Source organism: Nannobrachium achirus, assembly GCF_963921795.1.
Source record: "Nannobrachium achirus genome assembly, chromosome: 14".
NCBI lineage: Eukaryota > Metazoa > Chordata > Actinopteri > Myctophiformes > Myctophidae > Nannobrachium > Nannobrachium achirus.
In genome coordinates, this window is record NC_137821.1 from 30,293,241 (window position 1) to 30,319,072 (window position 25,832).

Here is a 25,832-nt window from a genome sequence, read left to right on the forward strand (position 1 = left end):
TACAAAGATAAAACCGTGCACAAAAAGTAAGGAAACTTGAATTCAGTCCACTATATCTCACCTTTAATAATACCAATTGGTATTGAGTTTTATATCATTTTCATCGTTGATTAAGCATCGGGCATTCGTGGAATGAGCAACACAGCCAAACGTGTGGGTAGCGCTGACCCAAAAGTTGCCAAAATGTTCTGTAATACTGTTCTGCTGGTATTCACCTTTGATGCTTAGAGCATCGAAGATTGCACTCTCCCACAGTAAGAAAATAAACAACACATTGGCCATGCATACACTTTATTAATTTTACACTCAGTGTCAGGGACCTCACTCGGATGGCATCCTATTCCTCACCAGGATTTGTCATAAGTCAGCCAACATGGTTCTGTTGATCACACGTACAGCTCGCTCAAGCTGATCCCACAAGTGTTCAATTGGGTTGAGGTCTGGACTCACGGCAGGCCATTCCATCCTCTCTACTCCCAAATTCCGGAGGTACTCTAGTCTAGATAATCCTGGCTCTGTGGGGGCGAGCGTTGTCATCCTGGAGGATAGCTTTAGGTCCCAAATTCTGGCAGAACCCATGCTCGGGTCCTAGGCACATACCTGTGACTGGCACACACCTGCCAGCACTTGAAGCCCAAGACGAGAGTGAATGCCAGCAGAACAGTATTACAGTATTGACTCACCCAGAGTTTCACCACTATGAAAAGTTTCATTGAGTGACATAGTAGCTAGCTCTGTGGCAGAAGCTTGGCGAGGTAAGGGAACTTAGGAATGACTCATCCTGAATCAACGTCAGGCGGTGTTTATGTGTTGAGTTGAGAGTCAGGCCATTTGGTGCAGTTGCCCTAATGTCATGAAGACACAGGCACGTATGGGTAGCGCCGACAAATATTTTGTCGGCGCTACCCACACATTTGGCTGTGTTGCTCATTCCACGAATGCCTGATGCTTATAATCTGTATCTCGCTGTAAAGGTGACTAATCAACAATAAGAATTATATAAAACACAATACCAATTGGTATTATTAAAGGTGAGATATAATGGACCCAAGCAAGGTTTCCTTACTTTTTGTGCACGTTTTTTATATCAATGCATATGCATGCAAGACAATGAAGAATTAAACCATGAAGAAATGTTGATGTTAATTAAACACCAGACCATACAGAGACCCAACAGACAGACCTTTTGGCACCAGGGGTAGATGGTAATTAGTAGAGACAGAAAGTGGAATGGCAAATAATTTAATACAACAATGGTTAGCTGTAACTTGAGGACCTGCATGCATTGGTAATTAACAATGTGATAGAAAAATGCAAAAACACAGTCACAGCTTATGTTCATACATAAGTACATATGATAAATATTGCAAATGTTAAATTGCTTATTTGAATTGCTTACTATCAGTCTAGTATCCTGAGAATGTTACTGAACGAAGAATAGGTATTTCTAGATAAAGCCCTTGCCTAATAATGGGTCAGATAGAGAACATTACATTGAATCATGAAGGTATATGAGCAAATATGTGGATATTCTAGCATTCTATCAAAAAGGGTTCAGAGCTGACCCCCCCTCCCTCTTTTGGACCAGTCTTAATTTACAAGAAGACGCTGAGGAGGAAATATTGTTATTTCTTGCCAGACAGAATATTTAGTGAGGTGTAACATTATTGCTCTCATCTCTCTAACCTTGTTGGGTTTTGGGCATTTGAAGAAGTGGGTGGAACTTGTCCAACGGATGATTTACAGACTTGACATTGACCCTTCATAAACACAGTTTTATGAACATGCTATGTTTAGTAAAACATCCAGTCCAGAGGAACCCTATCACATAACCTTACACATGAGTACATCTTCTTCCTGAAAACGGTCTTCATCAAAAAGTAATTTAGTCATTAAATCTTTTTATGCTAGAGCTGCCTTTCCTCAGCTCTAGTTCACATAGAGAAACTAACATAGTAATATTATTTTCAAGCGCAAACAATGTGACCAATACAATTTATTCTGAATTTTGTGTTCTCATGTAAAAGATTGTTGAATAAAAAATGGCAGACATGAACGTGGCGTAGTGCCGAATATACACTCAGTGCCTTGTCACACTGCTGCAGTTTCCAGCATAGCGTAAAAAGCGAGCAGCACCTGGCTGCAGACACTAGGGTCCTGTTGATGTCCACGGGAGACAGGAACATCAACAAGTGGCAGGAAGTGACCTCACAGTGTCAAGTGACTTCATGCCGCTTGTGGAGGTCACGTGACGTCTCTGCCTTGCAGTCCAAGGCACTACAGTCCCTTTGAGCCGCATTGTCGCTATGTGTACATGTTATCTTTTATCTTTTAGACAACCCAACTCTACCCCCTAACCCTAAACAGAACCTCCATGGGGTAGAGCAAGAAAGAGGTGTGAGGTCACTTCCTGCCACTTGTTGATGTTCCTGTCTCCCGTGGACATCAACAGGACCCTAGTGTCTGCAGCCAGGTAGTCTTGTAAAAAGCAGCGCTCACAAAGCAATTGAAAACATATGCTGCTGCACTCAGGAAAAAACATCTTAGTGGATGGGACCTTTGTAGAATGTTTTTCATTCCAGGTGAAAGTGAAGAGGTTCTCACTGCATTGACTAAGTCATATGTCTATGACAATGATTCCCAACCTGTGGACTGCGGAAAGGGTATTGCAAGTGGGCCCCCAAATAATTGGCAAAACCTTCGTTTTAAATGATAATAAAACATTAATATTAAAAAAGAAAGTTGGCAGGCCACGAATGCCTCAGATGCCACACGGTACATCCATACAGTCATACCCAGAGGCTGTTTTATGAGCGTTCCAGACTCACTGTACCAGGAATAAAGAATGGTATGTATTTCCACAGCCCCCTGAAGCATCAGATCCGTGTGGTCTTTGGCCAGCAGAACTTCAATGTCACAGGTCCCAATACCAGGACCTTCGGTGTCGAAAATTACATCTTCCCAAAGCGATTCTCGGTGTTTAACCCAACGCTACATGACATTGGTAAGAACAACACATACACACACACACACACACACACACACACACACACACACACACACACACACACACACACGAATACCAGTGATTCATGAACTAGTGCACCCACCTTCCCCCCCCCCTCCCCGCACAGACACACAACCTCACTCGATATGCTAGTCTGCGTGCACAGCTGTGTTCCAATGAACAGCTGTGTCCATGTGTTCCTCCACACACACACACACACACACACACACACACACACACACACACACACACACACACACACACACACACTTACATGCAATAAACCTCCCACAGAGAATTGATTGAATGCCAGGATCCCTCTCTATAGACAGATTTAATAATTTCACCAAAACGTCGCTTTGTTTCATAACTGCATGTTTTATGTCCAAACTACAGTTCTGGTCAAACTGAAGAAACAGGATGGCCGCTGCGTGAAGAAAACACCATTTATTCGTCCCATTTGTCTCCCAGACAAAGACATGAGGTTCCCTGATGGCTTTTGCTGTTCTATCACTGGCTGGGGACATATGTACGAGAGTAAGTGATAATTAAAACGCCACACATAATCCGTCAGCGGGGAATTATTATGACAAGAGAACACTTAACTCATGTAATCGCATTGGTTGCACATTTGCTGCTCTATGTAAACATTGAGGCATTCTAGACATGCTGTCGTAAGTTGTGTGCCATTCCAAATGACCTGAATACAGTGTCATTCTGTGTTCTCATGCATATAATAAATGGTACTCATTCTGAGGGATGCATGTGCACCATGTTGTTGTTTCACAGAGGCAAAGGAATACTCTAGCCTGCAAGAGGCTGGCGTAAGACTGGTTACCCATGACACTTGCACCAAACCAGAGGTGTATGGAGGCCATGTCACCTCCGACATGATCTGTGCCGGGACAAATCACTGTGTAGATGCATGCCAGGTGAGGACAGACTCTTTAACCACTTGAACCCTATAGCATCCCTATTCTGGGCATGTCAATAGGTGAATATTCTGAGAAAATAGATTAGGTGATCTACAAGCCTACAGCGTGTTGCGATGTGACATGTTGTGGGCTTGTGTTATTGGCTTTCTTCGACAAAGAGCACGTCCATTAGGCCGGCCCTTACTGCGCCAATGAAGTGGAATAGGGTTCAAGCGGTTAAGTCACAGTATTTATTTCAAGAAGGTCTGTTCATACTGCAGTGTACAAAATCACATTTCTTTCACAATTAACTGTGTTCATATGTTATATTAATGAGTCCGTTTTTGAGTGTTTTCTGCGGTTTGGCGTCTAACATCGTGTCTCATCACCAGTGCATGATTCAGCATCCATTTCTTGTTTTCATCTGTTCAATGGGTATTTGCGTAATGCATGTGGTATTCATGGTGCTTGTGTTTGTGTGTTTTTCCCCCCCAAAGGGGGACTCTGGGGGCCCACTGGCCTGTGCAAGGGATGATGTCAGCTTCCTCTACGGGATCATAAGCTGGGGGGAGGGCTGCGGCCGCTCTGGGAAACCTGGTGTCTACACTAAAGTTGTCAACTATATAGACTGGATCAATTCAATTGTCAAACGCAAACGCAAGGCCTTGTGAATGGACATCAACTTTGACACAATGGGATATTATTTGTATTTGTCAGTGTATGTAATATTGTGCCTTTTGAAGAAAAAATATTTATATTTACTGTGAAATATTTTATAACAGAATAAAACTTGACTGTATATACTTTTTTGTCAACTGTTTTGACACTTGCTTTGGCAATGTAAACGTATGTTTTCTCATTCGAATAAACCTCCTTTGAATCGAATTGAAAATTGAAATTGAATTGTATATAACTTCGTCTATGCAAGTGGGGTTAATTTTCTCTTTATAACATTGCATGGACATAGCAGAATATAGTGCATATAGGCTACTTTGGCTAATTTATCATTTACACATATTAGCCACCATTGACAGTCTTAATAAATAATAATAACTACAACAATAATAAATATATCAATTGACTTTGTCCAGCTGTGTAGTGGTGGTAGCAACTGCTGGGGGATGGAGCCAACCTTTATGTAGGCTACTAGGCTGGCACTGGCCATAGCTTACTAGTGCTGCCAGTCTTTGTGTGTGTGTGTGTGTGTGTGTGTGTGTGTGTGTGTGTGTGTGTGTGTGTGTGTGTGTGTGTGTGTGTGTGTGTGTGTGTGTGTGTGTGTGTGTGTGCGTGCGTGCTTGCGTGCGTGCGTGCGCGCGCGCGCGTGCGTGCGTGTGCCAGTGGTGTAAATTAACTTAAAGTACATTTACTTAAAGGGATATTCCACTTTCAAAAAACATTTGGTCATTTTATTGTCTAATCAGGCTTTTATGAACACCCTGGACAGTTTTTAATTTGCTTGATTCAATATTATATGTAGATATTTGATGTAAATGTTACCAGGCCCTCTAGGCCCAGGGCCTCTCCCCACACACACACCCATTGTAACTTAAAAATTCATTTTAACCATGATGGATTCATTAAAAACACCCATTATTTTTTTCTGGTGACTCATATTACCCTCCTAATACGTGAGCAGGCTGTGTTTTTTCAATAACTTTTTTCATTTATTTTTAATAATTATTTCTATGTATTTCATTTTTTCCATTTTCCCAAATAATTATTAAAAATAAATGAAAAAAGTTATGGAAAGAACATGATCTGCTATTTTCTAAATATTGACATACATTTTGTGAAATGGGACACTGCATAATAAGTAGGCTACTTTTACCTTTGATACTTAAAGTGCATACTTTTGTACTTTTACTTAAAGTATATTTTGAATTCTGGCTTTTACTTGTAACGGAGTATTTCTACATCATTACAGTTGATACTTTTACTCAAGTAAAACATTTGAGTAGACTACTTTTTCAACCAGTGGTCTTCCCGTGCGTGCGTGCGTGCGCACGGTGCGTGTGTGTGTGTGTGTGTGTGTGTGTGTGTGCGCCCCCCCTCCATAACAGCAGCTATTTTGAAAGTGACCCCTCATTCAGGCACGGGACAGACAGCCAGCGACCCTGCAGCTGTCAGGATTTTAGGAACGAACCATGACTGAAGATGACCGATTCGGTCGTCGTGGAGGGATACGTCAAATTCAGAGATGGGAAAAAGGTGTTAATAATAGCTATGAACATTATATTTACGGGACACCACGGACCGAATGAATTATACATCGCCGCACATTGATTCGTGTTGTAAAAGAGTTTGACTGTCTGTGCTTGCTTTATGTTTTGACAGTGGAAGACTAGGTGGGTCGTGCTCCGCAAGCCTTCGCCTGTAGCAGGTACGTTCACACTCACAGCAGACAGCGTTGCTGGAATGAATAGCGTTTCTGGAGTATTTCCACTCAATAATAGACCTGCTAAGCTCTGCGGTGCTTTTTCCCAGGGGTGGAAAAAGTACTCACGTGTTTTACTTGAGTAAACATATCAATACTGCAATGTAAAAGTAGGCCTACTCTGTTAGAAGTTCAAGTTCAGCATGCCATATGAATATTTTCCAGCTGCATGTGTTGTGTACAGTGTGTCTTGTTGGGCCTGCTACGATGGTTTCAGGCATGTGGTGTAAAGTAACCAAGTACTTGAGTACAATGTTGTGGTATTTGTACTTCCAATTTCCAGTAGCCTACTTTTACTTCTAGGCTACTACTTCACAATATCTCAGAGGCAAATATTGTACTTTTACTCGCTACATTTATTTGAAAACTTACTAGTTACTTTGTAGCATTTCGGGCCATTTAAATAGCATATCAACAAGCTCACAACAATGCTATATAGGCTACAAAATATCTTCATAGATTTGAAAACTTGAAAGGGGACATTGTGTATAATGAGTAGACCTACTTTTACTTTTATTCTTTAAAGGGTTTCATGCTCCTTTAAGTATATATTGATGATACCAATAATAAATAGTTTATTCATATTATTTCGAAACTTCCCAATGTGTTACATTATTAATTCGTAATAATAAACGACCTCCATTTTGTGAGAGCGTTTCGGCATCCAGTTAAGTGAGTGAAGGACACTGAAGCTTTCCAACTCTTTTCAGTTACTCATGTGTCGTGTCGCTCTTATGGGCTTTACTTCAAGAGCCCAGGGCTTTGATGTTCCTCCATTGTGTAGGATTATGCAACTCTCACTATAAGACCAATGGAGTGACACTATTGAGTTACACTAGGCTATAATGTTGGGTTCTTTGAGGGTGAAAATAGGCCTAAATGTTCAACAGGTTAGGCCTATTTGTGCTTCAAACCTTGATTGCCACTGTTATCACAGCTGCCCATGTTCATACATCAATTATGTGAGTGAGGTGTGTGTGTGTGTGTGTGTGTGTGTGTGTGTGTGTGTGTGTGTGTGTGTGTGTGTGTGTGTGTGTGTGTGTGTGTGTGAGTGAGTGAGTGAGTGTGAGAGAGAGAGAGAGAGAGAGAGAGAGAGAGAGAGAGAGAGACAGTAGCCTATATGTTCTGACAGTTGACAGTGTGGTTTTCTTGAAGGTGCCAAAGACATGGGTCCCTGCTACTGTCTATTTAATTTATTTAAAATAGATCAAGACAGATTTTTGTGGGGATGCCCAGATTTAAATAGAAAGAAACATATGCTGCCAAAAGACCCATATCACCCTGATAGGCTCTATCTATGCACAGCAGTAGCCTAGCCATATTGCAAATTAGCCTCTTCCTTAAGGCCTGTCCATACTTTGACCGAACTGTTCGCTGAGTTGGACTTTCCGACGTGCACATTTCCGAACTCTCATTCGGTCCAATGCTTTTCAGAAGTCGCGAGTGACGTTGAACCAGACCTTTTGACCAAAAAGGTCAAACCAACTAAAAAAAAAAAAAACAATGGTGAAAGATATAGTCATATAGTTATCGTGGCAGTGGGAATGGCACTTGACTTAAGGCTCTGTTACATTCTGGTCAATCATAGTCAGGGTGCTGATATTGTGCATGTTGGCTCATTAGGTTCTTGCCAATACCCATCCTATATGTGCTTATGGTAATTGCTAATTGATGTTGTAGTGTGAAGAAGGAATCATTAATATAACTTATGTAGTTCTAGTTCATGGAGATTTTTATATACTTGTGGGGGGTTAAGGGTATTTAAGTAAGTGTTTAGTAGTTGTTATATGTAAAACACCCCTTTGAAATGGTGCAGTCTAGCTCACCTGGGAATTTAAAAGGCTGCTGCCAGTTAACAAGAGGAAGAGCTGAGGGTGAGAAGCTGGACACCACCATGATGGGGTGCTTCAGCTCCTTGTTATGTTTGTTATGTGTTGGTGAATAAATATACCATACACCATATCGCAGGGACGTGCAGAGAATTTTAGAGAGGCAGGGGCTGACATTTCTAAAAGGGCCTTTTGGTGAAAATATCAAAAATAGCATACCTTCAAGCTCACAACGCGTCGCGCTGCGACGCTTTGTGAGCTTGAAGGTCAGCTATTTTCGATTCTTGATTTCTACACAGGGAGGGCAATTCTTTCAACATAAGATACTGCATTCAAGTTCAGGGTAGTTTAGTTTAGACAAGGCAATTCTCTTGCATGCTGCCTTCAGGTATGGCATGAAAAGAGGGCATTTGCATTTCTTTCACCGTAGTAAAAACTGCATTCATGTTTCTGGAGAGGGCACTTTTTACGACGGATAAAAGGGCAGGGGCTCAAGCCCTTTTTGATGTCTATGTGTGGCGTGTGCACGTGCCTGCCTCTGTTCACTGTTTTCAGCCACTATAAAACGGTCATTCTCACAGGGTCCGTGAAATTCGTTTGAGAAGCACTCCGCTACACCAAATGGAACAGAGCCTTAATTAGTATGTTTGGTAAGACCTGTGAATGAAGTAAGGAAGAGGCCCAATGTCTTTCCAATATGGCTGCTGTGCATATTGGTCCATTTTCTACGCTATACCCCAAGTTCGAAATGATTAAAGACTTTGCTTTGTAGGTTTTGTATCAGTTTACTAAATGTTTGACTCTACAGCGACTGTGAAAACAGTCTGGCTTCTCCATCCTGAAGGGCCGTCCGTTCACACTGAACACTATAACAATAACTAGTATCAATATTACTCATTGTATTTGTTAAAGCTGTGTATAAACTCTGCCATCCACTTGACTTAGAACAATTTTTATAAAACTATATATTTTCAGTTACGTATAATTGTTATTGTGCCCGCTGTGTGAGAACAGCCCTTGACTCTTGTAGCCTGTCCGGTTCTGCTGGTGCATAAACCTGTCTTCTCCCCTTTCTGACTCTTGCAGACTGTCTGGTGTTGCTGGTGTTTAAAGACAAGTCGGACAAAGCCCAGGGGCACAGGGAGAGGGGCAGCTTCACCTTGGAGGATATCTGCGGGCTGGAGACCGGGCAGTGGTTCGAGGGTGTGAGCCACACGCTGGCCATCATCTGCCTGGCCCAGGCTACTCTGCTGGGCTTTGACAGCAAAGAGGCCCTGCACGCCTGGGAAATACGAATACGATACAGCCTCGGAGAAGGTGAGATGCTTCAAGTGCACTAGTTAGCTAGTTTATTTGTCTCCGAGAGTTTAGGGTCCATTTGAGTTACATTAACTGTCAGGATTATTTCCGTCGTAGACAGGTAGCCTGGTTTCTTCTAATTTCAGTGCTGGAGAAAACCAATGCTTACAATCCTATATACCACTGTTTTGAAAACCAATCCTAATACCGTTCCAACATGAATGGAATGGAATTGCAATGCAATTCTTTTTTTTTTTACATTTCTGAATGGTTCCAACACAGTTTTAGCCTCTACATTGAGTTTTCAATGCCATGGAATGTTTCATTCTTTTCAGGGGCCAAACAATTTAGGGAGGGACAATGTTTCACAAAACACAATCTTACCTCGACTCAAGAATCAAAATTCTTGTTAAGAAGCAGATCTTGCATACAGTATAAGTGGCCTTGGACTGGTATTACAAAAGAAAATAATAAATTAAACTATACAACATATCTATTAGAAAAATGCAAGCACACGATTCCCGATGAAGCCGGTCGATTTGACATAATGGCTCAAGTACACGTGTGCCACAAAAACTGTGGGAGGAGTAGCACGGCAAAATACATTTATCTGGAAAGAAGACGGTCGGACAAGTACCCACACTAATAAGTCCTTGGTCCTTTGGAGCGAGTTATAATTGTTGTTTTTACTCTGGGATGTGGATTCAGCAGGTTGTCACTGAGTCTGCTGAAAAGTTTTATTTTATTGGACCTAAGGTACCATTAAAACTTTGAGATGCTCTGCATCTTGTAGGCATTTCTAATAAAAAGTAATACTCGCAAGCAACATAGCCGCACTGTGATTTCTCCCTTGAGATATTGTCTCTGTCGGGTGGAAACCAAACCTCCTAAACTATTACTAAACTATTACTTTTCAGGATTCAAATTCAAAAGAAGGTAGCAGATTAACAATCTCGACAATCTCAACATGCACATACCGCACTTGACCCCACAGAATCCATCACCAGTAAACCTAGAGGTGTGTATAGTTGAGACGAACAGCCAGTGAGCATTGCATTTCTTCGGAACTCAACTAATTAACCAATTGAACCCCAGCATCCACCCATATTCTGGGGAGAACATTAGCCAAAAAGATATATCTGCATATCTGCAGAGCTAACTCAGGTCCAGTTCACTAGAAGGTTTAAGTGGTTAAGAGCATAACTACTCATATTCATCAGTGCAATAGGACCACAGTGTGGTACTGAAGTATACTGACTATACTAGCGTTTTTCGCACTACATTAGTTCTCTCACATTTGCCCTCATTTACAAATACTGTTGTTTGAGCCTCCATGCTCTACTATTGCTTCTCGCTATCCTTTGTGCCGGTCTTTAATGAACAATTACAAATTATGCTCAGCTGTTTCTACAGCCTGCTTGAGATTTATAGAGGTTATTCATCTCTGTGGTTTGGGTCCTTATGATGTGTGGAGTCGTCCAATTGGCATCACGTTGCAGCTGGGCTTCTGTTTGTGCATGTCTGTGTATGTGTGCACAATGCACATGCATCTATGTGTACTTTGTGTGTTGGTGTATGTGTGTGTATGTGTGTGTGTGTGTGTGTGTGTGTGTGTGTGTGTGTGTGTGTGTGTGTGTGTGTGTGTGTGTGTGTGTGTGTACAGTCCCACAGAAATGTCACCTGCCAGCTGATGGACTGAGGGCCACCATGTGCAAATGCTTTTGTTATGAACTGTGACACCATATGAATCTCTCTCAAACTGGGTGATGACAAGACGAGGTTGAGTGACTTTTTTTGTCACCTGCTACCTCAGTTTCACCTGGCAGGTTTTGGGAATTTTTTGTCACAAAATTTGTGGACCAAGCATTATTCCATACTATTGTAGATGTCGATGTTGTCATATTTCCTTGAAACGTATTGAGCCATAAAATTCGATAATTCAGTTCCTCCATGTCTTCTTTAGTTACTATCTTCTGACTTACAACACAGGGCAAGAAACAGAGAGAAGAAAGAGAGGATTTTGAGGAAATGATTACCCTTTACTTTGACTCTTGAAAGATGCAATGTTGGTACAATTTTCAGTATCAAAATCTTTTTGGCATCCAAGAGAATTTTACATATTGTCCAACCTTAGTTGTTATGCTGCTGATAACTTTTGGATCAAACTAGGCTGAGTCTTATATTGCAAGGGGGTGTGCTGACTTGAAAATCAGTTCTTGTCGGCAAGCGACACGTACTGTCGGAGTATCAATATAAATTAAGCTGAACTCTTCTTAGCGCACATGTCATGCACGCACGTAGGCACACGCATGCATGCACATGTACACACGCACGTTCACACAAACATCTTCCGGACTCCCAGAACAGCCGTTTTCTAGTGTTGCTCATTAGCAACAGTATTGACTCAATTACCCTGATATTTATGACAAGTTTTGATTGATTGCTCTGGGCTTTAGATCTGAGCCTTTTATGTTTCCCAGTTCAACTCACTGATCTCATTCTCTGCTCTCAGCTGTTTTTCATGCCTCTTATTACTAAATGACTGAATCAAGGCATACTGGAACAATCAGTTTTATGATTGAATAGTGTTCTCTGTCCCTTTATAGTTATATATTTGTTGTCTTCACTGGGAGTTTGTTTTGTTTTCGCAACAATGTAATTTCCTTTCATTGGAAAATCGTTTCTTCAACTCGTGTGTTTTCTCCCTCAGTTCACAGATTTATTGTTGGAGTATTACCAGGGACCAAGTTGGAGAGCGGACCTGCAACTCTTCATTTGTGCAACAACCTCCTGGCTCTAGCCAGGGACATCCCCCCTGTTATCACTGGCCATTGGAACCTCCCAGACCTACGCAGATATGGACCTGTACCAAATGGATTTGTGTTTGAAGGGGGAACACGATGTGGTTACTGTAAGTCAATTAATGTTTACTCCATTAATGTTATGCTACATTTGTTTGTTAACTTTGAGCCCCATTTAGAGGCATTTATAAGATAAAGGAAGAGAAATTCAGCCGCAACAGCAGTAACAGTGAAACCCAGGAGAGGTCATTTTATCTTTTTCAATTTCCTGTTGATTTTACTAATTGAAGTTCCGGGTCCAGATCCAGAGTCCGGGGTTTCTTCGTAATAGAGATGTCAAACTCAACAGGAAGTTTACATTTCTATTCAAAATCGCACTTGTATGGTATCAAACATGACACACGTGCATATATTCTTGGGCCGTTCTGTCCGTCAGCTGTGGTAATGTCGGTCTCTGCGTACTTTCTATGACATTAGTATCTTGTGACGTTAGTCTCGCGCTCATTCGGACATAGGGACATAAGGACCTACACACAAAGCCAGACGTAGGAGCGGTTAGCACCGCTCAAAAATAATAACAATACCAGGTTTGGTGATGTTCTATATGGTCAGAATCAACTTTGTTTGCATTCATTTACAGGCTAAAAGAACTCCTCCTGATCAATGGGGAGCATATTTAGAATGATTAATTTCTAGTCACTGGAGCAATTAATTTTGGGCCTGCTGACCTGCACTGTAGGTGGTGGAGTGATGGCAGCAGAGGTGGTTGTTCTTAACAGCCTATGTATGTGTAACATACTATGTTATGTTGTAGACTATGAAAGATGTATCATTTTAGTTGCTGTTCTTTATTATATAATGATGATGGGTGAATATTATCTTGCTGCGAGTTTCACACCCCTGATGTAGAACAACCAGGGAAATTCAGGTTTTCTGTATTTTTTTGTATTAGGCATTAGAATATTTTGCTGCTTTTTTGGTCAACAAAAGGAAATTTAATTGATTGTCCTTGGGGTTATTGGGAAATGAAATTGTTCCAAGGTAAATTTATATTCATGATAAAAAACATGGCATGCAGACATCATGTATTGAACCAGTGATCTGGTTATTGTCCTACACCAGTCTGTTGATGACTCGTTTTGATGCATTCGGTTATCATTATCACATGGCAGCCTGTATTAAAGCAACCGTGGGACACGAAACAGCTGCATACTTGTCCATTATATAAGGCTCATGAATAATTTATGAAGTGTTGATAAATCAGCAGTTCATAAATACATTAAAAAGATTCATTGAGAGATAGAGGTACTATTTTAGAATACATTGCAAGAACCATGACATTTATTTCATGCTCCATATGCTCAAGTTTAAGAATAATCACTTTGAGTTTCAATTTGTAAAATGCAGTCTTGTGGTTCACGCACTCAGATGATTCAGTACAGTTACAGTAAGTACACTGATTATGTAGCCCTATGATTCATTTTGTGCATTTCGACTTTTCTTTGAAAGCATTTTGTCATTTTTATCATGCCTTCACAGAGAATTTTCTCTAGACTTGTTTTTTCTCTGAGTAACTTCTCTCCAACTGCACTTCTCAAGGCAGAGAACATATGTGTCCACATCAGGATTAGAGGAATGAACTCAGTCACTGTTTGTCTCACTTCTCTCTGCTCGTTGAGCTGGTCTCCCCCAGGCAGTCGCAACCAGAGTTCTACTATGAAACTCTTGAGATGCATTTGTGCGACATCAACGGGGGTTTGTTTCCTCGGACTGGGGATATGGCTGACGAACGCCTCTCTTGTGGTGTGAAATGCTAAGCTGTCTGCTGGGAAACTATCGGTTTCCTTTAGCTCTGCTGTGGAGGACTTGAAGGAGAACGACGATCACACTTGTTAGACACAAAGTCCAGTGGAGTACTGGAGTGTAGTACTACACACGTCAGCCCCCTGGCTTATGTTACCTGTCAGAGCAGCTAGCGAGTGTGGCTGCAATAAGGCCTAGCACAGTTTGAGTTTACGTCTTGGAATAGATATGAATGAAATCATTAAAGGACAGACGAGCGCATGTCAGCACCTGGTGTAGACAGAGACATGCACGACAAGAGTGCCAGATAGCCGCCGACATCACAGTGATGTGGATACACGATGACCCCTCTGGAAACATGAGACTCAAGAATGTGACTTGTGATTTATTTAGCTTGAATTGGTCGTCGGCTTTGAGATGCAGCTTAATATTAACCGCTTTAACACCGAGGTCCCTATATTGGTCATGTCATTAAAGTTGAACATGTTACTAAAGGTTAAAGATGTTATAGAAAATAGGGTTCGTATAAAATACGGCTTAGTTTGTTAAGAGGGCCATTCCATTTAATAATAGTAAAATAGCAACAAGTAATACAAATAAATGAATAAACAGGTACACTTTACCAGGGAATAATGTGTGATATGTGCATTGTGCACTGACCATGAAATGAAGACACCTCTCGATGTTTGTGAGTCTTGAAGGTCGTGCATTCCTGGGATACGTAATCCTAGCACAGTTTATCCACAGCAGATGGAGAACTGAGGGGACAGTGTTACTGGACCTCTGGCTTCTGGTTAATGTATCTGCACTAGCAAGGTGGCTCAATAGCATTGGTATTCTATAATGTAATGATACCTGCATTAGTATTCTTTCACAAAAAACCCATTCAGACATTGGATGGCTTTTTAGCAGTCCACAACACAGGGCTTCACAGCAGTCCAACTGTTTTCTGTAGGATTTAAGAGCACTCTACTTTTTGTGGTGTGGTGGCGTTGTTAACCCTGTAAATCCGCTATACTTAGTGAAACAGACCTGATTGACTTTGTACTTGGTCTGCTCTTGTTGTAGCAGAGCTAGTAGATTTCTGGCAAATGTTCCCTCCCTGTCGTAATTGTTAATTACGAGATGGTGTTGTTATTGATTATCATGAGATTCTACCTACTTTGTAAAATAAAATATAAAGAAGGCCAAACTTACTGCCAACTTCATTTACACCCCCCTCCCACTGCCTGAGAGTCACTATATTTTCGGGAAATGTCGTCACTGCTCACATCGACACATTTTGAGAACCTGGTTTTTAATCAATTGCAATTACTTTTAACGAACGTTGCTGACGCTCGTTTTGGCGTCAAGGGTCTACATCGATGCAGTCCTGTGGATTAAATAAGGGCTGAATGATACTTTTTAGAAATGGAAATCATTACCTGACCATCATCCAATATCTCTAAAACCAGTACTGCTGTAGCTATCCTTGAAAGATTAAGTTCTTGTCATTCTTTCCTTATTTTGGAGACAGACTGACATTTCCAATTCATCACAGTAGAGCAAGTCTGTCAAGGTTCACATGCTTTGTTTTGATTCCTCATAGCATCTGTATTACGTCATAAACCTCAGTGTGCTTTCCCCACCTGTTCTTTGTTTTTGTTGTAGCCCAAAGCTTCAGTAGCCTTGAGAAAAACAGCTGATGCTGGGTCACCCACTGTTGATATTGTGAAATGTTTTGATACACTACTGAAAATGATGTGTTAAAAGAAAGAGTTGATAATCCCATTAATCCTTTAAACCTAATACTTTAATTTAATCTTAATACTTTGTCATATGCCACATAGCCCACTTGTTAGTTGTTTTTATGTGGAAAATGTTCATGCCCAAAATAGAGACACAAGGGCTAATGTGGTTAAGGCAACAATTATGTCATTTATGTATCTTAACTGTATAACGGCTGTGCTGCCTCTGACGACTGAATTGTCTCCATGGGATGAATAAAGGTCTTGACTTATCTTATGCTTGGACCAGGGAGAATGATAGATGACTACATTTCAGTTGTACAATGAGAGATACGACTTCAATCTTGTTTGGTGTAGACACTTGAGTGACCCAAACCTGTGATTCATGGCCAGGGGAGTGTGTGGAATGTGATTGAGGTCAGCCCTGGCATGGGTGGTCTATAGAGACAGGGTGACAATTTAAGGACCGTCTTCTTGGTGACAAACTGCTTTTTAGGGATAGACAACAGGTTGGGTGGTATAGGCACTTTGAGGCAGGTCAAAGGCCTCACGGGAGCAATGGCCATTAACCTTTAAAGATTTACATCGCCATTTGACGACACTTTGTTGGATTGACCAAGCGGTCACGACCATAAGTGAGCAGGAAATATATCAGACCTCAATGGTGGGCCTTTATTCCTAAAATCAGTCCAATGTCCATAACATACAGCACATCATAACCATAAAACAGAGCAGCTTCCTATACTCCCCACCCTCAGGCACTCATAACCTATAGTCCCCAAATACAAAACCAAACAATATACCTACTATCAAAACCGCTAAATTAGATCTATATATATACACTGTATATTAAAGGGATATTTAATTTTCAAAAAAACTTTTGGTCATTTTATCTTCTACTCTGGCTTTTGTGAACACCCTGGACAGATTTTAATTTGCTTGATTCAATATTTTGATATTTGATATTCATTTCATCAGACACTCCCCATAGAAACCCATTGTAACGTTTGTATATGAGTGGGCCCTGGATGTCTGATAAAATGTATATCAAATATTTAAATATTGAATCAAGCAAATTAAACTCTTTCCAGGGTGTTCACTAAAGCCTGATTAGACGATAAAATGACCAAAAGTAATTTTGAAAGTGAAATACCGGTATCCCTTTAACTACATTCCCCACACCCCACAATAAAACCAACAAACATCAATCTGCAACTTATATCCCACCCTCTGCACAATCCTGTCTGATGGAACCATAACATAAGCTGCTGTTTGTTAGTCATGCACCCTGGGAGTACAGTAGGAGACAGGAGAGGACCAAGCCCCCAGAACCGAGCAAGGCTATGATAGAAGATGGTTGGATCCAGAAGTTCTGTGAAATACATCTTAGTCCAGGGGTCTTCAACAGGGGTTCTAGGACCCATAGGGGGTCCTCAGAGTTACTACAGGGGGTCCTTCAAATCTTTGTGTTTTTTTCTCCTTTTTCATATTAACCTCTTGAACCCTAACGTCCATATTCTGAGAACTTTAGCCAAAAATAGCCGATCTACAAGCTCACAACGCCTCGCACTGCGAGTCGATGTGAGCTTGTAGATCAGCTATTTTCGGCAAAGAGGTTTGGTGTAGAGGGGACAAAAGAGCATATTACATTAAGTACAGAGTGAAAGGTCAACACAAATTGATATGAATCCAAAATACACTGATGATTGTGCTGTCAAACGATGAAACTATATGGAACCTGCTTCATCTGTCTCTCAGCTAAGGGGTCCTTGGCCTGAAAACATTGAAGACCCCTGTCTTAGTCAATGACAGCCGCCTGGACCAGCTTGTGAACAAACACCATTTTTTAAAGTGAACAATGATTTTATTGAGGCATCTAAACAGCGCCATGTATCGTCACCTGCATGCATGCCAAACAGACCTTCAATAAAGCTCATAATCTCATACTTTGTGAGTGCGGTAAGACAGAAACTGCCTTTCACACTCACATGTTCAATTATATTTAGTTTTTACCTGAATATCATGCATTCTCATCATACTGCTCACTACCATTATTTTATGTTGTGACCTTTAGTTACAGATCTCACTGTTACCTTAGTTTAAAAGGTTTGTGTTTCACATCTTGACCCAGTTTGCATTTTACATATTTAATTTTCATTTCATATTAATTCAGGTTACAAATGACACGCAGACAATACTTAGTTGATACATACACATTCAGTGATTTAACAGTCCACATCTCTGGTCTGATCCTCTTAAAAGAGTCCACACGCGACTGCAGTGCTCCTTTTATAGGGTGGGGAATGTAAATGGAACATACCACTTGTCAGGGGAGTTTGCATTTTGACTGAAACGGTATTTCGTCCATACAAAGAGTTATGTTGCTAAAACATGAATAATACTTAGCTTGTAGATGATGATATTTTACTCTGTGTTTTTAAAATGTTTTCATGGTTTATGGTGCTTTAATTTAGGTAAAGTTATCTAGTGTTCCTTTGCTAAGGATAGGTGGTTTGTACCAACAAGGAAAGGCCCAGGTCCAGGCAAGGGTATTTGATTCATTCTTGTCTCAGGCAGTGGAGAGTGAACATGGGCACAAGCTGGAGAGCTCTGCCCTTATTACAGTATGTTTAGAGTCAGACTTTATGCTGTTTGCTTTATTTAAGCATAGTAAGTTTATTGTTTTCCTTTTTTGAATGACCCTCTTTAAAACATACAAATATATTTGAACATTATTGCATTTCCTGCCAGAAGAAAAACAAATCTGCATAATTGCAATCTTTGGTTTCTGTACACCTAGCTCTCATCAGAAATAACTATTTTACAATAGGTAACGCTTTACTTTACAGTACAGTAATTACCAGGTACTTACTAGGTTACTAATTACTAGGTTATTAGCAGGTAACTACTAGGTAATACCCAGTATTTACTGGGTATTTACCAGGTAATTACAGGTATTTTACCTAGTAATTACCTGGTAAACACCTGCTATGTTCCTGAAAACTACCGGGTAATTACCAGGTAATATTAAGTATTTGCCTGGTAATTACATGTTAAGTACCTGGTAATACACTTATTACCTGGTAATTACCCGGTATTTTCCTGGATAATACAAGGTAATTACCAGGTAATTATAAGTATGTAACTACCCAGTAGTTACAGTTGAACTGTACTGTAAAGTAAAGCGTGGGTCAATTGGATGACCTTACCTGGTAATTACTCAGTATTAACCCAGTAACTAGAATATGTACCTTGCATTTACCCAGTTAAGTGGAACTACGGTAAAAATAAGTACTTTTTGTTGGGACCAAATGGCATCGTGGCCATGGGTGGATAAAATAACCAGGGAGTGGTGAATACTCAAAACACTCTTTTTTGCGTCCAGTGCATGCGAGTCAGCTTCTCCTCTAGACAGCACACTGCGTGTTGTGTGAGGAGGTGTTAATATAATTAATTTATATTTGTGTTTGATCATGGCTTGGTAATGGTGGGGAACTGGGGATGCTGGTGTTTTGGGTGGGAACTCTGTGGATTTCAGATGCAGTGTGCTGTCCAGCGGAGAAGCAGACTCGGATACCAGAGAGGAGAGCCAGGACTTGGCATGCACTGAACGCAAATGAACACTGGTCATTTTTGGGGCATTCAAAATCTGAGTGTTTTGAGTATTCACCCCTCCCTGGTTATTTTATCCACCCATGGCCACGATGCCATTTGGTCCCAACAAAAAGTACTTATTTTTACCGTAGTTCCACTTAACTGGGTAAATGCAAGGTACATATTCTAGTTACTGGGTAAACACTTAGTAATTACTAGGTAATGTCATGGAATTGACCCATGCTTTCTTTTACAGTACAGTTCAACTGTAACTACTGGGTAATTACCTGGGAAAAACTTTTCTAGTTACTGGGTTAATACTGAGTAATTACTAGGTAAGGTCATCCAATTGACCCACGCTTTACTTTACAGTACAGTTCAACTGTAACTACTGGGTAGTTACATACTCATAATTACCTGGAAAATACCTGGTAACTACCAGGTAATAAACCTAGTAATTAATAAGTGTATTACCAGGTACTTAACATGTAATTACCAGGCAAATACTTAATATTACCCGGTAGTTTTCAGGAACATAGCAGGTGTTTACCAGGTAATTACTAGGTAAAATACCTGGAAGTTACCATGTAATTACCTTGTAAATACCCAGTAAATACTGGGTATTACCTAATAGTTACCTGGTAATTACCTAGTAATTATGTGCAATATCATAAAATGTTTTACTGTGTATCCCCTGACATATGCACATACTTCCAAAGTCCTGTAATGTAACAGAGAACCTCCTGTGTCATGATTAATATATGATAGAGCATTCACGAATAGTGATTTTTAGTATTCGAATTATTCGACCTCAAAGTATTCGAATAGTCGAATATTTGACAGGACTGGCCAAACTGTCAAATATTAAGTAAGCAAGAGGCGAACATTGTGAAAATAGACGATCTACATGCTCACAACGCCTTGCGTTGCGAGGCGTTGTGAGCATGTAGATCTGATATTTTCACAATATTTATCTGTGGAACTGATTCACATTAAATGTAATACCTACAATTCCAAGTGCTTGTCAGGGTGCTTGTCCCCAGTTCAAATATGTTTATTTTGGGGGTCACAGCCTAAAAAGGTTTGAGAACCACTAGTATAGAGCATTAACACATTCATCCACCAGGGGCACTGACAGCTCATTCTTATGACTTCCTATCTAGCCAAGCTTTATAAACGTATATTTTTTTAAAGAGAAAATAATGAAAAAATAAAAATAAGCGAATATTCGACTTCGGTGAACAACGTCGAATAGTGACTTTGATATTCGAATATTCAAATATTCGAATATTTGGTGAATGCCCTAATATATGATGCTGTATGCATTTACAAACATTTAAACTTTTAATGCTACTGAGCAGACAACACAACGCCTAAAATGCAACAGCATAGAAAACAAATAGCTTTCTGTCAAGGGAGCAATACCAATAACTCTAGTCATAACAGTTTTCGTTGTCTTGTGATGTTTTCTAGTGCTTGTTGTTTTTCTGTTGTTGTGTCAGAGCAACAGGTATATCCAGCCGGAATCTCAATTTAGGATATGTTCTGGTCAAGCCAATGTCGGAGACCACTGAAATGAAAAATGTAATACACAATCACAAGAGACTGAAGAGACTGATACTGTGTGTGTGTGTGTGTGTGTGTGTGTGTGTGTGTGTGTGTGTGTGTGTGTGTGTGTGTGTGTGTGTGTGTGTGTGTGTGTGTGTGTGTGTGTGTGTGTGTGTGTGTGTGTGTCCATCATACAGGGGCTGGTGTGTTTTTCCTCGCGTCGACGGAGGGTGAGCAGATCAGCTTTCTGTTCGACTGCATCGTCAGGGGCATCTCTCCCTCCAGGGGCCCCTTTGGACTGCAGCCAGTTCTGCCGGGTCAGTACCAGAGGTGTTTAATGCTGCTTAGCGGCAAGGACGGCATGGAACACTTAACTGACCTGAGAAATCTATACACATCAGGCGGGTTAGGGGATTTGTTGCCAGGCAGCTAGGGGTGAAACAATTAGCCGTAATCGAAGGTGCAATTGACAGAAAATGAATCCAATTACACTGAAATCACAAACTAGTCGGTTTAGTGAGGCAGAATTCCCCCAAATTCTCTTTGTCTTGGTTCCACATTATGAAATAAAGGGTAATGTCTATGACTACAAGATAAATATATTTAGCAATTTCAAGATGCCTGTTTGGGTTTACATTATATAATACATTATTACGATATTTTACGACCATTTTATGGTCTTGATTAATTGCAGAGATGAATCGACATTCGACACATTTCAATCAATTTAGAAAATGATCATTACTTGCTGCCCCGGAAAGGAGGAAAAGGACATATCATAGGAACACATTTGGCTGATTTTATTAGCGTGCAATTTTGGCAGAACATATTGTACTGCTGTTGCCAGTATCGCTCTGGTCTCATGCTTCCAGGGAATTACTCATCATCACCTCTTCACCATGTGCTAGAGAAAGGACTATGACATTCTGCTCACTCTTCAGAGTTGAAATGACACTGACAATTTTACTGTGTACTACTGCATATAGGCTACAGTAAAATTGTCAGTGTAATTTAAAATCTGAAGAGTGTACAAATGGCTCAAACACACTGCACAACGTCCAAAGTCGTCTTTCAAATGTCTTTATTGAAATGGACTGTACTAAATTGTTACATTTAAATTGGGCCCATTCAAGTAGTCCTGCCTATTTCAATCATGACATAAATGGAAGTATCCCCTCATGGAACCTGCAAATATACTGACTAACCTTTCAGGAAAGGGACCCGGTGCGCATGGCCGTGCGCCTTGGCCATGTTGGTTCTGTCGTCCATATGCATGCTGATTCCAACCATTTTATAGACTTGAATATATCAACATAACAACAAATATTTATGACACCTGAATTTCCCGACGGAAATCAATAAAAGTCTATGAACATGTCAATCAGGAGTCGCTCTCCATTCCGACATGTCGACACTCCGAAATTGACTTCTAATTGTCGGAGTGGCGACACTCCCATAGGGGTTAAGTTTAGGGTTAGGGTTAGAGATAGGGTTAGTGTCGGAATGGAGACATGTCGGAAAGGAGACATATCGGAGTGGCGGGATGCACCCATGTCAATCTATCCTTTCTATCTTTCTGACTGTTTACAAAACTTAAATACACTTAAACACACACCTGTGTGTGTCCATATGTGCTGTGCTCTAGCCTCTAATTGGTTGCCCGTCTCTGCTCTTTGCTGGTCGCAACCTAGTTCATACTGTATGATTTCCAGTCAGTGATAGCTCTCGATATCAAACATGCCATCTGGAGATGCTCCCAGAGATGTCTCTGAGCGCTAGAATTGCCCTCGGTGCGTGTCTTTGAGCCGTTCACACACAGCGAGCAAAATCTCAGGGAACAAAGCCCAATTTTGTGCCAGATTGGGGGATTGATTGAATACTTTATTAGAAGTTTGCATAGGAAAAGCACATGACAGTACAGATACAAAGTCTACTAATAGGTTTTAAACCCAAGAAAGCACAATGGCTTGTTTACATTGGGGTCCTTTCTCGGCGAACACCAAAATAGGTCGGCGACAGGATAATCAGGGCTAACATCTTGCAATGAACCGAGCATTTGTCCGAGGAATATTATGTCTGACCGCTGTTTATGATAATTTTAGTCAATATAATTAGCTAAACCCTGACTTAAGTCTACTGTAATGCAGTAAGCATGTATTGTATGGTCACCTTCTACATGTGTAAGAGGACAAGTATGCAGCTAACTTTTATTATAGCAGCAAATTCAATTATATTGTCTTAGCACATATTTCAAGTTTAGTGCAGAGTATATTAGACTCTGTATACCAGGGTCTTCAATTTGATTCCATTAAACGTACTGTAAAAAACTAAAAATCCTAAAACATTGACTGCCATATACTGTATCTATTCTACATTATACATTACAGACCTGCTTGCATCTCCAACCACTCTCACTTCATGTGTGAGAGCGATTGGCTTACTCATCACAGAAACCAAAATAACTATAATTTGGATTATAATAATATAATTATAATAATATTGCAGATCATGGAAACCGATCAATACAATATGTAGAAAATCTCTCTGTTCCTCAGTAAAGTAAGAAACATGGCATGTGTCTGCAGTTGCTCTATATGCTCTAGTCAGACATGTTGGAAGTAGTCCTTTTCCAGATGTGAGAAGCCACATAATGCTATAGGCAATACCCAACAAAACAAGATGTTTTCCCCACTAGCTCATTTAGCCTGGAGACTTATGTTCCAGACTTGCACTTCTCATTCTTATCATCCAATGTGAAAACTACTGCAGTGGTGAGATCGGGGGTTGGCAGCTGTGGGCTTGTGGGTATTCTTGTTTTTCTCACATCGCTATGCCCTATCAGAAGTTGAGCTCATACTCCCATTATTGTTGGTGCGTAGGAGAATAAATAGCAGTTGGGATGTCGGGAGAGAGAGAGAGTGAGAGACAGTGTGAGACAGAGAGAGAGAGAGGTCAAAGTCACGGTTCACACAAGCAGAGCACCCAAACCCTTCTAATCACTCTGAGCATGTTTGTAACCTCATCCACAGGATTCCACTGTCCAACCCTCACCCCCCCCACCCCACTCATGCACACTTTTTCATGTTCTCTCTCTCTCTCTCTCTCTCTCTCTCTCTCTCTCTCTCTCTCTCTCTCTCTCTCTCTCTCACATCGTTCTGTTTGTCAGCCCTTGTCCCCCACTCTGTCTCCCACTCAACACTCCAAACTGAAACTGTCCATCTCCCTCTTTTCATCTCTATTTTGTTAACTCGCCGGCTCATCTGATCTCCAGCCCCTCTTGTCATTTGGTTTGCGTCACTTGCTTGTTCACATACCTCTCCCTTCCTCCCTCTCACTCCCTCTCTGTCGGCCCCTCTGCGCTTCTGCTCTATCGCACCCACATTATTATTATCAACAACGCTCTCCCTTTGTTGCGTACAGGCCAGCAGTGGACAAAGTACTCAAGCCCAATACTTGAGTCAAAAATATAGATACTCCTGGTCAAATGTTATTCAACTAATTTGTTCTGGAGTTGAAGTACAGCACTCAAGTTATACTCCATTACTGTCTACCAACGCACGACAGGAAGAGACCAGACATTGGATAGCTCACTCGCTAATTGTCTTTTCTTTAAAAGAATGTGTAGACACAGGTCTCTTACATCAGTCAGTGTCGTGATTGCAGGAGGTCAGACTCAGCACAAACTTAACTAATTAAGCCCTATTTTAATCTTCATCAGACGATGGTGACATGTTGCATGTGTTGCATGTAAACTAAGTAACATTAACCACTTCAGCCCTATTATACATTTTGGCCATTTGAAAATAGACAATCTAAGCTCACAATGCGTTGCATCGTGACAGATTGTGAACTGTTTGCAGATGGCCGAGGTAATGTTAAAGGTATATTCAGTGATTGTATTTCATTCAAATAAAAATATAAATGGTACATTATCCATTCATTCTCCTCACTAGAATGTGTGCTGACCATATAAGGACTTCCACCATGGCCCGTGTTACGAGCATAGCTAGATTCAGTTTTCAGAGGTGGCCAACCAGTCCTCGACCAATCAGGGTAGAGTATGGCCGTAGTTATGTTATGATGTTTAGTTATGATGGTCAAAATGAAGGTTTTGAGAACCACAGTCGCTCTGAATTAAGAACGTCTGCTAAATGCCTAGACTGTAAACTACTGAACTCATAAAATGCCACAGTCTCGTAGTAAATCCCTATCATACATATCCTGAAGCTGGAGACGTAGGCCTAGCGATATTCAGTGATTGGGTCTAATGATCAAAACGAGAACATTATAATGGTGTAAAAAATCAATAAAAAACGAAACATTTCCACGCTGTAAGGCCAGTAAGGGACAAGATGACCCCCGGCCACTTTCATTATCACTGAATACACCTTCAAGGCCTGTCCATACTGTCTCCAACCACCGAACTTCACCGAAGTTCAACTACAAAATGACGTCACTTGCAACTTTTGAAAATCATTAACCCGAATTTGAGTTCAGAAAGCTGCATGTCTGAACTCTCCGGTCGGAGACAGTATGGGCAGGCCTTTACTTGTGCCAGGTTATCCCTGGAACTTAGACTCGGGGAGATCAGACAAATCGATGCCAGCGCCAGCAGCTGACCTTGGGGGTCCAGGGGACGTGGTCTTTACTCGCCTGCAGCAACGTGCATGCCGCTGGGGGCATGTGGTCGCGCTATTTATAAGCACTTTGGTGTTGCACAAACACCGCAAGGTGCTCCCCTGTGTGACCCCCCCTTCTCTGGCCTTCCAACCGTCCTGCAAGGGGGCGCCACACGCCGCCTCCACTCTGGAGGGCGTACCGTACCAGCGGGATCCAAACTAGTGAAAATAGCCGATCTACAAGCTCACAACGCGTC

At 41.0% G+C, this 25,832-nt stretch overlaps 2 protein-coding genes across 2 annotated transcripts in view; both read left to right on the plus strand.

Moving 5' to 3' along the window:
• hgfac (HGF activator) overlaps nucleotides 1-4,592 on the plus strand; it is a gene marked incomplete at its 3' end in the record, with an annotated part of 20,324 nt that extends 15,732 nt beyond the window's left edge. The window contains exons 11-14 of the mRNA XM_080741523.1: nucleotides 2,865-3,004; nucleotides 3,404-3,544; nucleotides 3,797-3,939; nucleotides 4,419-4,592. Coding sequence (XP_080597649.1) covers nucleotides 2,865-3,004; nucleotides 3,404-3,544; nucleotides 3,797-3,939; nucleotides 4,419-4,592 — 598 coding nt within the window. The remainder of the gene's footprint in view (nucleotides 1-2,864; nucleotides 3,005-3,403; nucleotides 3,545-3,796; nucleotides 3,940-4,418) is intronic.
• A 1,483-nt stretch (nucleotides 4,593-6,075) lies between these two features.
• The window catches only part of dok7a (docking protein 7a), a gene marked incomplete at both ends in the record, with an annotated part of 48,967 nt that continues 29,210 nt past the window's right edge, over nucleotides 6,076-25,832 (plus strand). Inside the window, 5 exons of the mRNA XM_080741524.1 lie at nucleotides 6,076-6,129; nucleotides 6,256-6,301; nucleotides 9,271-9,501; nucleotides 12,194-12,394; nucleotides 21,154-21,273. Coding sequence (XP_080597650.1) covers nucleotides 6,076-6,129; nucleotides 6,256-6,301; nucleotides 9,271-9,501; nucleotides 12,194-12,394; nucleotides 21,154-21,273 — 652 coding nt within the window. The remainder of the gene's footprint in view (nucleotides 6,130-6,255; nucleotides 6,302-9,270; nucleotides 9,502-12,193; nucleotides 12,395-21,153; nucleotides 21,274-25,832) is intronic.